The 17,903-nt window shown below is 40.0% G+C and overlaps 2 protein-coding genes across 3 annotated transcripts; both read right to left on the bottom strand.

Annotated features, from left to right (window-relative positions):
• Positions 1-5,355: 5,355 nt before the first annotated feature.
• On the bottom strand, positions 5,356-7,911 carry LOC127363496 (uncharacterized). The gene is made up of 3 exons (XM_051400002.1): positions 6,061-7,911; positions 5,659-5,687; positions 5,356-5,477 (listed from the first exon to the last, which is right to left on the bottom strand). Exons 1-3 carry the CDS (start codon positions 7,818-7,820, stop codon positions 5,455-5,457), a joined length of 1,812 nt encoding a protein of 603 aa, XP_051255962.1. The 5' UTR covers positions 7,821-7,911; the 3' UTR covers positions 5,356-5,454.
• A 4,068-nt stretch (positions 7,912-11,979) lies between these two features.
• zfpl1 (zinc finger protein-like 1) lies at positions 11,980-17,633 on the bottom strand. Of its 2 annotated transcripts, none has more exons than XM_051400020.1 (8): positions 17,468-17,633; positions 15,361-15,473; positions 15,157-15,268; positions 14,793-14,986; positions 14,572-14,650; positions 14,256-14,453; positions 13,690-13,813; positions 11,980-13,593 (listed from the first exon to the last, which is right to left on the bottom strand). In XM_051400020.1, the coding sequence occupies exons 2-8, from the start codon at positions 15,460-15,462 to the stop codon at positions 13,407-13,409; spliced, it is 996 nt and encodes a 331-aa protein (XP_051255980.1). In that variant the 5' UTR covers positions 15,463-15,473; positions 17,468-17,633; the 3' UTR covers positions 11,980-13,406. The 2 variants fall into 2 exon arrangements, with proteins under 2 accessions (XP_051255980.1, XP_051255981.1); XM_051400021.1 differs by having other exon boundaries at positions 15,361-15,468.
• Between the last annotated feature and the right edge of the window lie 270 nt (positions 17,634-17,903).

The raw sequence follows: 17,903 nt of genomic DNA, 5'->3' as shown, positions 1-17,903 counted from the left end.
CCTACCTATCCTATTAAACTGGTCTGTGAATCCAGGCCATTGTCTGCTCAGCACCCATCACTCATACAGCGGGACATGCATGACAAAACAAATTGGACCTGACAGGCAGATGGATATTATTATAAGGCATTAACTGCGTAACACTTATCCTCATGCATAACTACAAATGCACACATGAACTGGAACACAACTGAGATCTGAAGGAAATCTGAAATGAGATACAGTATTTATTCAGATAACAACAAGATTTCAATAAACATTATTTATTTTCCTTTTCTGGTTCTTATAATGATGAGTAAAGGAAGACTTCAAAGTAAAAGAAAAAAAACAATGTCTATGGTGAGCGAAATAAATCCACATTGATGAAATTTATTTATATTTTATAACTATGAAGAGTACAGAGGGATTAATCTAACTTTTTCTTTGGTGCCAATATGCTGATCATGAGGTTGAGCTGTGTGCGAATGGGTTTTCAGTTTCAGTCAGAATCTAGACAGCAAGAAGAGCCTTTTTCTGACACCCTCAAACTGGTACTACCTCACCTTTTTATACAAACCCCAACCGGGTAGGAGCCATCATTTCATATTCTTCCTGTTTATTCAGGTCAGGGTCACAACAGGGCAGCTTCCTTTAGCCTCCAAAGCACTCTGATGCCAGCTGGGTGATGTAGTCCATGACCTGCATCTGAAGTAAGCACCAAACATACACAGCAAGCATTCTGTTGTAATATTTAGTTCGTACAAGTCTACAGCCATGCTAGTGGCTCTGTGAGCTTGTACTTAGACACAACAGTGCTTTGAGCTAAATGCTGACTTTATAAATGCTAACACGTCCATGATGACAGTCCTAACATGCTGATGTATAATTAGAAGGTATAATCACCACCACCTTAGTTTAGCATGTGTGCATGCTAACATTAGTTAGCACTTAACACAAAGTACAGCTGGGGGTGATGGAAATGTCATATGATTTTGTGGGTGTTTGGTCATAAAGTAAGTTATGGGATCACAAATCATCCTGAGTGGAACATGAATGTCTGTATCATTGACAGTATATGTATAGGCCTATAACATTTCATGGGAATCCAATAGTTGTTTAGACGTTTCAATCTTAACCACAAACATCAACCTCACAGTGGCACTACAGGTAAAGTCAGGGTCTTCCCAGTAACATTAGGATGCATCCACCATGAATGTCTGTACAGGAATTCATGGCATTCAATTTTCCAATAGTTAATATTTCAATCTTGACCAAAGATGGCCCAGACTGATTGACTGACTGTGAGACTGACAGAGCCATCCATAGAGCCATACAGCACTAATGTGGCTATAAAATACTTTGAGTGATGTATTAATTGTCACAGGGGCATGGTTTTTGTTTTGAATAATGATTGCTCAGTGCATTATGAATTGTTGTATTTTAATGTTGTAATGTTGTAATTCCATTGCTATGTTCCTGTCCATTGTGCAGTTCCATAAAGCACATGCATAAAAGAGTAGCCAACTCCTTGTCAACATAGGATCAACACCTTGAATAACTGTGAAACAGCAAAGAGTCTGAGCACTGCTCTGAAACCTGGATAAAATCCAGGCCTGACATACAGAGCTACAATCTCAATGACCTCCTTAAAGGAGATGGGCTTAGACTTTCCAGACTCAGTTCAGTCAGCCTGCTAAACAAGTTGCATGTCTAGTCACGTCAACTATATTTATATAGCCTGTCATAAAAAAAAACACCTGGTAAATTTAGTTCAGCAGTATCTCCTCCTCTTTCTAACAATGTCCCTATTCAGTTTGTCTGTCATTCAGCTGAACTTTACAGATGTTACTAAACTTAAAGCAACTCCTCCTTTGAAATATCTTTCTATATATTTATTAATTTTCAAGGAAAGTGGATCAGATATAAAACCAATGTAGACAGTTGAAATTATGACCAATTGTAGTTTATTAGATTAGAGTTAACATGGATAAGATTTACACAAGCTTGAATAATGTGTTCAGTTACAAGCATTTATTTTGTCAGGGTCAACATTGTAACCAGCGGAAAAAGATGTTTTACACAAAGATAGAATAATACTTTAGCATATACACATAGGCCAAATTAAAGCTATTTCATTACTGTATTTATAAGCACACATTAAGTTATGTAATACACTAAGTCTACTAAGACTACTTAACAGGGAAACACTGAGGGTTTTAGATTGTGCTTAACACTTGAAATATATAGCATTAAACAATGCATTCAATAACTTATAATTGTGGCTACTTAGTACCTACACCAGAAGTACACCTAATAAAGATACATAATGTTTCATGCAATAAAGCAAACAGATGGACAGAATTACTACTTTTTCCACTCTGCTGAGATGAAAGAACAGGAAAGCAAATGCCTATATCTGCAATTATACAGCAAAAATATACATTTACATTTCGCCATTACATAAGATGTAGAGGAAGTAGTCAGAAACAGTATAAAGTATATATAACATAAAACAAACATTAAAACAAATACATATATCATTCATCTGCCTTTCATTCCACTTGGCAAATGGTTGTATTGATCTCATTATTTAAAGGTTTAGTTAAAACAGCGAATGTGTGTTGACTGTATGTAATACAATTATTCATGAGAGTAGATTTTTATTGAAAAACAATTGAGGGAGCCCTGTGTGCTGTCTGAGCAGTGTTAGATAGAGACAGGCTATCAAAGTAAATCCTGTATGTCTTACAGTTTGAATTCAAAGGTTACGCCTCCTCAAGTCACATGTTAATTAGAAGGGCTGAACCATTGAATTTCCGAGTTAATTAAGATTAAAGTAAATTATGATTTCAGACACAGTGCACTCACAGCTGTGTGCGCTCCCCTTTCAACACCTCGTCTGGAATCCCTCCTGTCCAGCCATGCACCTCAGCCCTGCCCTGACCTTTTCCTTCACCAGGCTGCGGTTCACAAATGAAGTGGTTGAGCATCCTCTCGGCTGACTGCAGGCTGGCCAGGCTGCTATCTGCCTCTGACATTCGGCTTTCTATTGGCCTCCCAATAGCTGCATCCCTGTCATTGCTCGCTCTCCAGTGATGAATGATCTCATTATCTAAATCCTCAATGGCCTCGTCCCCTCGGTGGTGGAGGTCCATCATGGCCTCCGTGCCTCTTAGCTCTTTCTGCATGTGATGGCGTGCCAGAGGGATTTCCTCCAGGCTAGCGGACCGGATCAGGATGGCAGAGCCAACAGTTGGACTTTTGGTGATCCTGTAAGTGCCCTCACCTGTCATACCATCAGACATATTCTCATTGTGGAGGGTGAACTGGAGATGAGGTATCTGCAGTGGGCATGGAGAGTGTCGTCTGACAATTTCCTCACCCCCTGACTCGCTGTCTTTGTCCATGTCGCCTTCCTGGTGTCGCCATGCGTGTCCTCTGTTTAATCCTGTCAGTATAAATCGTGGGGTCTCTTCTCCCACCTCTGACCAGTCAGATTCCTCCTCCTCTGGAACTGAACCTAGACACTGCTCCTGCCCGCCAGCTTTGGCCTTTCCATAGTCATGGCTGTCCATGAACTGAGCCGGAGGGGGAGCGATGGGGAGAACCACCTGATTAATGGCATCATCTGACTGAAAATGTTGGTCGGTTTTATGTAGCAGTGATGTTACCTACAGTAAGTAGAAGTTACAAATTGATCAATTCATTGATTAAATTATGCAAAGTCAAGTAGGTGCACTACACAGTCTCACAGAGGCTTTTGTATGGCATTTGTATTTCTTGGTCTGTCTATTCTTGCTCATAGTGGCAAACAGAAATAAGAAATACCAGAATATTTTTCAGTCATGGTGGCAGTGCCCTTTTCCAGCCTTCCTCCCCTGCCTCTGAACATGTTTGTGAAGCCACTGTCTGCCTGGAATTTAAAATGGAGGTAAAGATCTTACATTGAATGTTTCCACACTGTTGGCAAATTTTGCATCGGCAAGCTTCTCCGTCAGTGTTGAAATACGCCAGTTCAGCCTCTCACGTTCTCCTTCCATACTCTGAGCCTGACACAGAAACAAAAAGCACAGTTAACACAGATAAACCCTCAGTGAGTGGGAGACTGGTGTCAAGATCCCTCCCAAGAGTTTGACTGCTGAGTCAATCTTAATAATTTAGTAGAAAAAGGCTCCTACATGTCTCAAAAAACCTTTTTCTATTTTCATGTTTCTAATACTTTAGGCTCAAGCACAAGAAACATACACGATCAAACTCACCACTGAATGAAGCTTTTGTTCAAGAAGACTGTTAGTCTGTTGTGTGGAGGAGCAGTTTCCATGTAGTCTGAAGTTAAGCACAAACAGAGAGAAAGAGAAAAGTTACTCAACAATAGTACATATGTTGCAGTACCCATGAAATATCCCATATTGTATGAGATTAAAAGTCCAGTGTGTAACATTTAGGAGAATCTATTGGCAGAAATTGAATATAATATTCATAGGTATGTTTTCGATAGTGTATAATCACCTGAAAATAGGAATTGTTGTGTTTTTGTTACCAGAATAAGTTGTTTATATCTACAGAGGGAGTGGGTCATTTTCTATGGAAGGCACCATATTGAACCATCATGTTTCTACAGTAGCCCATAAAGGACAATCCAAACACTGGCTCTGGATAGGGCTGTAGTTTCTCCCACATGCTTGGAACTGGGTAAGACGAGGAGTTTGCAATCGGCAACTATGCCACTAGATGCCACTAAATGCTACATTCTGGACCTTTAAGTACTATAACTATGCATCATTTGCAACTTAGTTCTAGGTTTTAGGTCATCTTCGGTCTAAAACTTGAGATCAAAGGTTATTTTTTAAATACAGCAGATCAGGACCAGCAGATTGAGCCTTGTTCATATTGATTAGACTGATTTACAATTTCAGATCTTTGAAAAAGTATATATTGATTAAATAGTTAAATACATTAAGGTACAACAACAATACATCACAGAAAGTTGCAGTGCATTTCATTCAATTGCTTGACTAACTGCACGTTAAAAAAGAACATTGAATGAGCCCAGCTTTATGTATACAACAAGTTAACTGATTGAGGAATAAATAAATTCTGCAGTCTATTAATTAATAACATGTGGAATCTTAAACTGCCTTATAAAGAGCACTAGTTAATATTCACCTCATAAAACATGAAAAGGAATTTGATATAATCTTTCATTACAATCAAGTGTTTGGCTCACAACTTTTGAGCGTATTCATTGCAATAGCATAGTCTGGAAAAATAGCATTTTGTCTATTTACGCTGTGTATTATGAGGAGTGACTGGAGGAGTTTTCGAACGTTCTTTACCTCTTAAATCTCTCTGTGAGGTTACTCAGCTCCATACGTGTCTTCTGAAGTTCTGCCTCCAAAAGCTTTTGGCTGCTCATGAACTCCTCTCCTAAACACTCCATCCTCACTGCTGTCTTCAGCAAAGTTTGATGCAGTCCTACATTCTGCTCCTGTAGTACCCTATCAGGATGGATAGAAAATAATTTAACAACACATTACTCTCAATACTGTAAAATTACAAAGGTCAGTGTTTTCTATGATATTCATATCCCAAATAATTTGATTGTGCAACCAATTAACTAATGAACAATATCACAATCATGGTTGTGACTATGACTTTTACCAGTTTACAAACACTCACATGATTCTACCCAGCTTGTGCGGCTTTTCCTGTATTAAAGAAAACAAAATTATTTTTAACATGACAAATGACATTCAGAAATACTATTGATAATGCCCAAAGAGTAAAGTGAAAAGAACTGTTGAAAGTGAAACATAGAACAACAATTGGCAATGTCAATTTGATTACAATTAGTTTGTGCAAGATAATTAATCTATTGTTCTGTAATAACTAGTGTCTAGTGTTCACAGTGTCATGCACACTGGTGCCCAAATCAATAGGCAAACAAATGAGTGGAACATTATTACATAAACAGTTAATCACACGGGCAACTATTGATTTGCCAATAATTACTTTATGGACATACTGTGATAGGGGATTTTATGAATGCGTATAGTCTTAACTTCAAGAAAAATGTCATACTTTATGCAATGATGATCCAGTGAAGCTTGTCTGGTCGTCTTCTTGACTTGAGGGGCTACTAGTATTCCTGGGTGAATCTGGCTTGCTGGTAAGAGACTCCAACTTCCTGTGTGATTCACTGTGGTGGTCTCCATGGTGATGGTGATGGCCTGCACTGTGGTCATCTCCATGGTTATGCTGATGAGATTCACTGTGGTGGTCTCCATGGTGATGCTGATGGTCTGAACTGTGGTGGTCTTTATGGTGATGCTGATGGCCTGAACTGTGGTGGTCTCCATGGTGATGCTCATGGTCTGGACTGTGGTGGTCTTTATGGTGATGCCCATGGTCTGGACTGTGGTGGTCTTTATGGTGATGCTGATGGCCTGAACTGTGGTGGTCTCCATGGTGATGCTCATGTTCTGGACTGTGGTGGTCTTTATGGTGATGCCCATGGTCTGGACTGTGGTGGTCTCTATGGTGATGCTGATGAGATTCACTGTGATGGTCTTCATGGTGATGGTGATGGCCTGGACTGTGGTGGTCTCCATGGTGATGCTGGTGTGATTCATTGGGGTGGTCTCCATGGTGATGCAGATGAGATTCACTGTGGTGGTCTCCATGGTGATGGTGATGGCCTGAACTGTGGTGGTCTCCATGGTGATGCTCATGGTCTGGACTGTGGTGGTCTTTATGGTGATGCTGATGGCCTGAACTGTGATGGTCTCCATGGTGATGCTCATGGTCTGGACTGTGGTGGTCTCCATGGTGATGCTCATGGTCTGGACTGTGGTGGTCTTTATGGTGATGCTCATGGTCTGGACTGTGGTGGTCTCCATGGTGATGGTGATGGCCTGAACTGTGGTGGTCTCCATGGTGATGCTCATGGTCTGGACTGTGGTGGTCTTTATGGTGATGCTGATGGCCTGAACTGTGGTGGTCTCCATGGTGATGCTCATGGTCTGGACTGTGGTGGTCTTTATGGTGATGCTCATGGTCTGGACTGTGGTGGTCTCCATGTTGACGCTGATGGTCTGGACTGTGGTGGTCTCCATGATGATGCTGATGAGCTTCACTGTGATGGTCTTCATGGTGATGGTGATGGCCTGGACTGTGGTGGTCTCCATGGTGAGGCTGGTGTGATTCATTGGGGTGGTCTCCATGGTACTGCAGATGAGATTCACTGTGGTGGTCTCCATGGTGATGGTGATGGCCTGGGCTATGGTGGTCTCCATGGTGATGATGACGAGGTTCAGTGTGGTGGTCACCATGGTTATGATGACGTGTTGGGTTGTGGTGGTTGCTATGGTGATGGTGAGCGGTTGGGCTTTGGTGATCTCCATGGTCACTGGCTTGACTGTGATGTCTATGATGGCGTGGTGTAGTAGGGCTTTTTGTGTGATTGCTATGGCGGTGGTAACCTGAACTGTGATGTTCTCCATGTTGATGTGTTGGGGTGTGGTGTTCTCCATGGCGATGAGCATGACCATGGTGGTCTCCATGGCGATGGTAATGAGCATGGCCATGGTGGTCTCCATGATGATGGTGATGAGCTGGGCTATGATGATCTCCATGGTGATGAGCTGGATTGTAGTGGCCTCCATGGTGATCGTGATGTAGTGTGTTGAGGTGATCTCTGTGGTGGTCACCATGGTGATAAGTGGGGCTATTGTTATCTCCATGATGGTAAACAGGACTGCGGCGGTGTCTGTGGTGATGGTGACTTGTGTTGTGGGGGTCTTTGTGATGATGGTGATAACTTGGGCTGTGGCTGTCACCATGGTGATGATGAGTAGAAGTGTGATGGTCTCCTTGGTGATGGTGGTGGTGTTTATAGGAAGGTGAATGAGAGCGATGCTGAGAGGTTTGGGACCATGAGGGACGTTTTTTCAAACAGCTAATATCAGTGCAGCTTTTGGGCCTGTGATGCATGTGATGGGCTGAGTCTGCAGAACGGTGACTGTGATGGTGGTGGAAAGATTTAGAGTGAGACAGACGAGTAGAGTGCTTGCTGGTATGGGAGTACTTGCTGGAGCTAGTTGAATCTGCACTTGCAGGACGACTTCTCTGCTGTCTGACTTTTTCAATGCTGCTGTCCGCCTTACTGGATCTAACAGAGGCCTTCCCCGGACTGCAGGGTCTTTGAGCATCAGTAACGCCAAGAGTGGTGAGTCTCATAGGGCTGAGCACCTGCCGAGTGATCTCATTAAGGAAGGCAGAGAACTTCATTTTTTCCTTCATTAAATTCTTCTTGGCTTCACCTTTTCTACTCTCTTGTTCATTTGCATCTTCATTTCCATGCCAATCTCTTTCTTTGGGTCTAGTCAGAGCTTCCATCGATTTGGCTTTGCGGAAACTTCCATAATTTCCTGAACCTCTTGTAATCCTCTCTGTGTTCTTATGCGTCCCCTGAGTAGTGCCACTGTGAGAGGACTTGCCTTTCTCCCGTTTGTGTTTGGCAGGGAGACCTTTTTTATCTATCAAAGGGGCTGTGTCTTCTCCTTCTTCAAAGTACTTGTGTTTCCTGGAAATGTCAGTGCAGGACTGTGAATGCTGGGCCTGCTTAAGTGGAATTCTATCTAAACACTCACTGCTAGTCTCAGAGGCAAGACTAGAGGAAGATGTTGAAGAGGAGGAAGAAAAGGAAGAGGAGGAGGAAGAAGAGGAGGAGGATGAAGAGGAGGATGCTGATGAGGAGGAAGAAGAAGAAGAAGAAGAAGAAGAAGAAGAGGAGGAGGAGGAGGAGGATGAACCAACTGAGGAACTTAAGGGTGTTTTTGAAAGAGAAACATGGCGATGGTTTTGCTTGCAATCGTAATTGTGAGAGTGAGAATGAGCAATCTTGTCATTATCACATTCATGTCGGGGGTCGGGGTGAGGATCACTGAAAATGCTGTCCTCTGCTGTTGAATGGGTGCTATTTTGAAAGAAAAGAAAACAGGTGTTAAAGACACACTGGAGCCCTATACAAGGGTGAGACAAACTAATGAAACCAATAATATTTTTGTAATAGATGGACAAATTTATGAATGAAAATTGTATAAAATATTAACTCTAAATGATATAGAGCTCTGCTACTTTAATCCTTCTTATGTAAAAACGTAGACAAAATAAATACAGAAGGTTTATATATCTTAGTCTATTTCAAAATAAAGCACAGATTCTGTACATGAGAACAGGCATGTAAGAGTGAGAAAAAACCATCCAACTTACTCATGGCTGTCATTGTCGTCTGACTGATGCTGGCTACGGTGACGGCGATGTTTTTGGTGATGGTGCTTCATTTGCTGAGATTTTGAGTAAGCAAGCTTTCCGTGCTTGGTGTCTTTTTCTTGATGGTCACACATTTCAGACTTATGACTTCTGACGCCTCTGGTGTCCTGATGAGGATGTAAAGGTCTGAAATATTTCTCCATCAACTGGCCTCTGCAGTCCTCAGAAACTGGCACGATATTGATCCCTCTGGAAATATTTTCCTTCTTTAAACATAATAACAATCAATGTACACACAAAACTAAATTTGAATTCATACTGTTATTGCAGTATATTAGGAAAAAAATTGGTCATTACATATTTATTTTATGATCAACAGTTACAACTTTATCAAACTATACAGGTTTAGTAAAGCAGTGACATGATTGTTGATCAATTTTATGCACATCATTTCTGAACCGTACTAGAAACATACCTAATGCAGTGCTACATGCAGTGAAAATGTGAACAATTGTCTTTAGCTTTATTAAGTTATAAGCAACTCTATAAAACATTTAATTATAAGTAAATGATATATTATAAGTTCTAGGTTTCTAATGGAAGTTCATTCTAGATCAGAGAAGTTCATTCGGATATTTGTCTGTAATTGACCAGAGAGCCAACATCTGTACTTACGTTCTCAAGGCAGTCACAGGAATGAGGCGGTGGTGTTTATTGAAACACAATGATTCTCTCTCTCTCTCTGTCATGCACCTTCTAACTGAACCGGGAAACACATGCAAAACCCACTCACTCTCAGACATCAATATATAGTCCTGTGCCATCCAATGACAGGGCCGGTTGTTGCACGCACACACTGAACTTTATTAAACTCTGCTCTACACTGTTCCATATATGATGGCTTAAGCATGTATTTGTAAAGATACCAGCATGAATGAGTAATGTAATGCACTTATGAGCAAAAACAAACCAATGAAAGATAAACCTTCAAAAAATCTATCCCAAATGTAATATTTCATCAGATCCACTCAAGAATATTTTAGTTTTTATTTAATTTAATAAGCCACTCAAACTGCCAAACATTTATGTAATAACACAATTTTTTCTTCTTTACTTTTTGCTGTTTGGTTTCCAGAGTATCTCACCACATCTCAATGATATTTTTATCTGGAGATGCCCTGAGCACATAATGATATATGGATATCATAATGTCTAGGATCTGACTCACTTGCACATGGGTCATTCAGTGTGATACATCAACAGCGGAGGACAGAATGTCAGAAGTAAACTCTGCTGCTCAAGTGAGCCTGTGTAACTTGAGGCATGGTAGAAGGTGGGCGTCAGATGTCACCCACTAGCATTAGTTGTTGTTTTTTTAGAATATTCACAAAATACTCTCTCACTAGTCAGAACATATTAGTGCTTCCTTTGTTTGTGAAAAAATACTGTGATAAGTCCTTGCTAAGAACTATACAACTTAAAAAGCACTCCAGATGTTAACAGTTCATCACAAAGATCATATCCTTTGATTGTTATCCCGAGAGCTTACAGTATGCACATTAGTGTTATTGATCAGGATGTCCCGATTATGTCAGTGCAATGGGCAGTCTAATAACTCAGAGCTTATGAGAAACACATTGAACTCCAATAGAGTGACAAAGGCAATTACACATCACAAGACATCATGATGTTATATTAAACCACTCATGAATTCAACCATTTCCATACACCAGGAAATACATCAGACAATGCAAACCACGGCTTTGTGGTGTATACAAGTGCAAGGTCTGTCATCCTCTTTGTAATTTTGCAGCATGTATCATCACTGCCTCCAGCAGCTTTCCCTGAATCGATGTAATATGGCTCAGATCCACTGACAATCAATGCCAAACCCACACTGCTGTGACAGTTTGGCAAACGCAATGGAAAGTTAGAAGAGGCAACTAACACTCACATGCTAACACGTGATGTATTGGCGAATTATAACGGCGATATCTACACTTGAAGGGGGTTATTACAAGGGTTACAAGGACTGCATGTGACAAAGCTACATCATGCAAAATGTCATCATTGGCCTAGTAATGATTGCAGTACTCTCCATGCTGAAACACTGCACATTGGCCTATGGAATTATATGCATTTTTCACATATGATTCATTGTTATAGCGTTTAGTAAAATAATATTACATTTGTGTGGAGGAAAATATGACCTCTATATGAAGTTTTGTTTTCAGATGATGAGATATCCCCTTCTCACTATTTTACTTTCATGAGGTTCTTAGGGTCACTCATTGCATCATACATGCAGACCCATACACCATTAAAGAATAGTGACAAAGATTAGATTGAAATAGTAAAGGTCTTTAAGGTAAAATAATGTTATTAAGTAATTGTATTGTGGGGTTTTAAATGCCAGTTGTGCACATGTCACAAGAACATAACACTATATGGCAAAAAGAAGGCAGAAAAGACAAAAGAGAGAAAATAACCAATGGACAATGGGGTCAAGTTTGAACTATAAATAAAAACACCCAACACAAAATCTAGGACTCATCCACAAGAAATTAGTTTTGTTTTTGTAGCGAACACATGTACATTGAGGTGGATGCACCACCAGGGGGAGTAGTGTGCAAAATATTTGTGGAGTAGTGTCATGGCTGAGCACCACAGTCAGTCCATTCATCAGGTTTTTATCTAAGGGGCAGGTGAAGTAAAAAGTACACCATGTTCAGTTCAAAGTTGGAGTATCTAATATCCAGCTTTTCTTTATTTAGAGTCCATTCCTCATTCTTTGTGCAAGAATCATGTCTGCTCCCAAAAAAAGACATTATCGTATTAACACAGAGACTGATGACACAGCTATGAATCACATACACAAAACTTGTGACTGTATACGAGCTTCTATTTACAACGCAGCATTGCAGTTGTTCAAAGATGGTCTAAATCAAAGTGAAGCCTTTACTTTTACCGGCCACCTGTTAAAATAAGGTACAAACTGCATCTTTGAAAGAACACTTTTTTTTATTAGAGACAGACATATAGGCCTACTGTAGGTAGTGTCATGCTGCAGTAATAAGCTGTAAAAGAGAGTAAGTGGTTACTTGCTGCCAGTCCTCCAGTGATCTGTATTTTTAAAGTAAATATTCATAAATGTTGTGACTTTAGTGCAAATATTGCTTTGAAAAGGAGTGCGACAATTTACAATGTAGTGGACACACTGCATCTATTGTGTGGGATCTTGTTGACTGTTATTACCACTGGTCTGTGGAAGCATAAATATGCTGCTTACAGCTAGCAGCTGGGCAGTGGAATAACAACATTTTTGTTGCATACAACTGACATTTCCGAAATTCCTCACTCTTGAGTGAGCCTTTGCACGAGTAGATAATGGTCATGTTTAATAGACTTTAAAAAACTGAAATTCTGTAGTATTCCCATTTAATTGACAGTCAAAAAAAAAACATCAGGAAAATGTACATACAGTATGTACGGCAAATCTAAAAGCAATGCACTCAATTTCAGAAGTAATGCAGACACCCATAAATAGTTATGTATTAATTAAGTGTGGGGTATATTTGATTCCAGTTCTGGCCACAGCTTCTCTGAAGGAGAAACGCACAAGGCCGCTCAAATCAAACCAGCAAGTGGAGTCAGTTTATGAAGGTGTAGAAGTTAATGAACGTTTCATTGTTGATTATATACATTCTGACCTTCCTGCCAGCAAAAGATGTTCTTTCAACATCGACAGTGTTTATTTAGTTTCTACTTAACTTAAAAAAAATCCACTTATAAAGATCACTGACAAATGTTAGCTGGAATTGTAAATATAAATATTACCGCTTTTCATCATTAGCTTTTCAAAGTAACAATTACTGGATCCTTTGTCTACAGTATATGCACCGGGGCTTGGTCACCTTTGGAGTTTGGATTTTTTTAATGGTCTGTGAAGTGCCCTGGCAAGCCTGATGTAAATGAATGGAGCCAGAGATTGCCTCCATCATAAAGAGCTGCACTGTCTCTCACTTTTCCATTCAAGTTGGGTAAACGGCTCCCTCTGTTGGGCTAACCATGTAGTGGAAAGTCCCATTTCAGCTCGGCCTACACAGGCTTTTATTGTGTAACACAGAGGGAAAAGAAGGAATTGATGCTTGTAATCAGTTTTTCCCCACACGGATGTTGGGGTTAAGAAGAGGATCTAAATTTGGGTCTGAGCCAGCGGAGGCACGTCCAAGTTTAGCCATGATGATTATCAATGTAAAGAATCCCAGAACTCCGACCAGAAGAAGCATGAAGACCCGCTGTTTCCAGGAGAAAGATGTGCGCTTTCCACCTGTGCGATTCCTGAAAAGATAAAAAATAAAAATAAGAGATAAAGGTGACATGTGATTCCTGGTGACAAAGCAATAAAAGAGAGCCACAGCTGATTGAGCTACTAACTTGAGAATTTGAGCAAACCAACTCAATGCTGGCCGTCGCCGGTACTTGTCATCGTCAAAATCAATCTGTGTGACAGAGCTGTGACCGATATCCCGTGTGTCATAGATCTTTCTGGGTGACGATGCTGGAGAATAACAACAAAATAATTGTGTTAATCTTTCAACAAACAATGTTCAGTGTGTGCACAAAACTGAGCTAAACATTGTTTTGAATGTTTTGGAGTACTTAAAGGTCCAGTGTGTAACATTTAAGAGGATCTATTGGCAGGAATGGAATATAATAACATTGGGAGGTTTTTATTGAATGATCACCTTTCAAGGAGGCCGCCATGTTTCTACTGTAGGTCAGAAAGGACAAACCAAACACTGGCCTTTAGGGGCTTTTGCATTTTTCGCACACTTTGCAGCCACCGTAGTTTTTCCTTTGTGTTTGGAAGGGACGGCTGAAATGAGGGAAGTAAAATCTGCACAGCTAGATTCCATTAAATCCTACAAACTGGACCTTTAAGGAAAGACAAAGCTGTACTTTAAGAGACTGTAGATTCAGAGGGCTTCCCATTGCGTTACCTGTGTGTATTGTAATTGTGTCACAGGTGGGGGCAGTACTTAAGTTGACCACAGAGTGCTCCTGCATATTTGGATCCCCATTTTTACGTGGACCTGCAAGGTCTTCCTGTGGTGGAGCTGAGACAGAATTTGATGGTGGGCTGAGGCTGGTGTTGGTGTTGAAAGAGTGGCTGGGGTAAATGTTACTTTGTTCTTGTGCTGTGGAAACAAAAAGGGAGAGTTTGATTAAAACACTTAAACAACACTGTGTCAACAGCTACTAAACAGTCCCTGATAAATACACACGTCATAATGAAAAGCAAACATTAAGGCTCACCATCAAATGTTGACCAGTCAGTATAATCAGTGACATCATTGGCTGCGGTCTCCTCAAGTACCCCAACGGGCTCTTCAATCTGTCAGACAAAGATTAAAGTTTTATTAATATGATATAATGCACAGTTCTGAATTTTCTACTCACTTGATTTGTTTTCACAAAGACTTGTCTAATGGTTGTGAGATCTCCAAACAAGGGATTTAACCACAATAGGCCCTTACCAGTGGCAGGCCCAAACCAGCTCTAGCCCAGTTAACAGATGAAAGCTGTTCTTTCAGCACATCAGCAATTGGGCTGGCCAGGTTGGAAGGGGGAAACACTGGACCCTGACAGGCGGGACACTGGTATCCCGCTGGAGCCGTATGGAGTGGCAGCCGAGATGCCAAGTTATTAAGACAAGACCAGTGAAACACATCTGTGGAAGGAAGAAACTTTTTCATGTCATAGCAACACGGGTGGGAGCACAACAAACAAAATTCTATTCATTTTGTCATTTGGTTGAACTGTTCCTTTAAACATCAGTGGATTCGCTTTACACAGATGTGCATATATTCCCAATAAAATACAGAAACCTGATAATCTTACCATAGCAGACCAGTCTGACCGTGTCTTGAGCAGTCAGTGGAGTATTACACAGAGTACAGTTGGGATTGTAATCGCTGTCCTGAAGCCATTGCAAATATGACTGCACGATACACTGAAGGGCAGCAAGTGGAAATACAGAATTTTAATGTGATGTTACAACTTTAGTACAAACGTGATTCATGTGATACCTGATTGCCCACTGACCTTGTTGTGGTTGGAGACGAGGCAATGCTCGCACACATTAACACGATGCTCAAAGCAGAATAGATTGGTCACCTTTCTCTTCGGACACTTGCAGAGACCCATAGCCACCTGCGCTGTGTTGAGAACAAACAAACAAATGCAGGTTTGTTATGGATGTATACAACAAAAAGTTGAAGTTCAACATTCTGTAAAGACTGTGTCTCTACACAGACCATTTAGTATGAGCAGAGGCTAGAAGCAAGCATGATATGTCTTTATTTTCTAGCAAAAGCATGTGACATTAAAAGGTTTGCACTGTATCCTGAGGCTAATGTTCTCTTGAACACAGACTAGACCAGCATAATAGTGGCAAAGATTGACATGACTTTATATTTATTTTTTTCCTGACAGCCCCAAATTTCCTCAGATAAAGAAGCCATATTTTTGCCAAATTTCTGCTGTCACGTCAGTTACGTTAAAAACAAGGAAATTAATAAATAGCAGAAGCGATATATCCATCAGCCGATATTATCCGATATAAATACTGTTTTTTCCAGTATATAACGCAATGAATTCTTGTAGCTTTTATAGCACTGATGTTGAGCTATATATTTTATTTTTATTCATTCTTTATTTTCTCATATATCTAGAATTGGTTGACAATGTAACGTAGATGTTATGTTGAAGAATATATAACTTAAATATTCTTAAATAAAGTTATTTGTTTAAGATAGCAGTGTTCTGAGTACCTTTGCATTGTTCTATTGGTGCAAAAACTTTTTTTATTCCAGCTAGAAGATTCTCTATATCGGCGACCATATTGGTAATGGGCGAAACTTCCCCCTCTAAAATCAGTATCAGTCTCAAAAAATCTGCTGCACGATATAATATAGACATCATATTGCAATTATTTTCACAGATACGGCACTTGTGATTTATGTGTGAATGATTCTTTTGGCATCACAAATTGAATTTTCACTTAAAAAAAAACTATAAAAATGATGGTGATGTGAAGTTTGAGGGGGTCTGTATCTCATCTTATCGAAACATTAACATTATTTATCCATTTGCATATTGCACTTGACCATATTGCAATTTTGATAATATATTAATTGAGCAGCTCTAATAAATAGGCAATAAAAGTCAGAAAAGGTCAGAATGTAAACCAGTATCATGTACTTACCCCTAACCCATGTACATATCATATGGTGATATAAATTTGTCAATCGTTATACACTTTGCCATACGATAATATACTACCAATAGCATTTATACCAAGGTATATAAGTTTTCTCTGACTGTATGTGGCCATTGTGAGGTGGACAATGTTGCAAATCAGTGTGATTAAGTCTTTACTTAGGTATTACATTTTCTGGTTATTGTACACATTAACAGTGTCTTAAATAAGTTTCTCACCTGGATGTACAATATAAAACTACATTACACAATACTGTGATAGAGGATTTAGCCACATTGGCCACTCCTGTGTTAGTATCTCCAAGGACTTTGGTCCTGATAATATGTTGTCTTATTTATAGCCTTATTTTACCTAATTAACATTTGCTAAAGGTTTTTGTTCTACCTTTCTATGTGTGTTTACTCTGTCTGCTTTATCTACTTTATTACCCTACGGTCATGCCACAGGTACTGAATGGGACAGCCAGAGCTAATAGCCTCAGTAGATTGTGATGTGGTATAAGAACAGAAAGTTTCATAGACAAACCAGGTCCACATTATCGATATCGACAGGATATTGGGTTAACGTGCAGTGTCATTTACTTATAAGCTGGTTATCAATAGCACTCGGCAGTAGATGCTACTCATACTGTCTGTTTACGTGATTTATACTTCTTTAGCTGTAACTGGCTGCACCTTTAATGTTGAACTGGACAAAGTTATCGTACACATTTTCGAGAGGTCGTGCGTCAGTCTTTCTGCTCTATCTTAATGTCTCCACAGCAAACACCAGGTCTGTGGACACCTTTTGGCAGCTACTTGAATCTGAGCTAACATTAGCTGCTAACTTAGCTGGAAGTTATCAGGTGAGGTAACGTTAGCAGCGAGCTAATCTAGCTAGCTAGTGGAGTTGAGGAAGTTCCGACGCAAAGGACAAATAATGACATGTTACCTGTCACACAGACTCTAATCAAGCCCCGTTCGTTTCAGGTAATGTACGACTGTCATTTAAGCTTCCTTGTCAAACGCACATGAGAGGCGGCTCCAGGAGCTGTCATCAGTAAACCTGACTCTCTGCTAGCTGCTGGCTTCCTCTCTCTGTTTATGTGCCACGTCTCTTCCGCTTCTGCGTCTTCTTCGGGTCTTTTTGTGTAACAAACCAACTGGTGCATTGACACTGACACCTACTGGGCCGGAGTGCATGTTCCTTTAGATTGTGTTTTAAATGTGACGACTTTTTGTATAGAAGTGATAACTATATATATATATATATATATATATATATATATATATATATATATATATATATAAATAACTTTGGCGGACGGTAAAGCTGCATTCACATGTTTGTTATGTTTTGTCACTTCATACTGTACTGGAGGAGGCTT

Source organism: Dicentrarchus labrax, unplaced genomic scaffold, assembly GCF_905237075.1.
Source record: "Dicentrarchus labrax unplaced genomic scaffold, dlabrax2021, whole genome shotgun sequence".
NCBI lineage: Eukaryota > Metazoa > Chordata > Actinopteri > Moronidae > Dicentrarchus > Dicentrarchus labrax.
The sequence above is the reverse complement of the archived record's forward strand: the minus strand, read 5'-3'. Positions and strand labels throughout refer to the sequence as shown.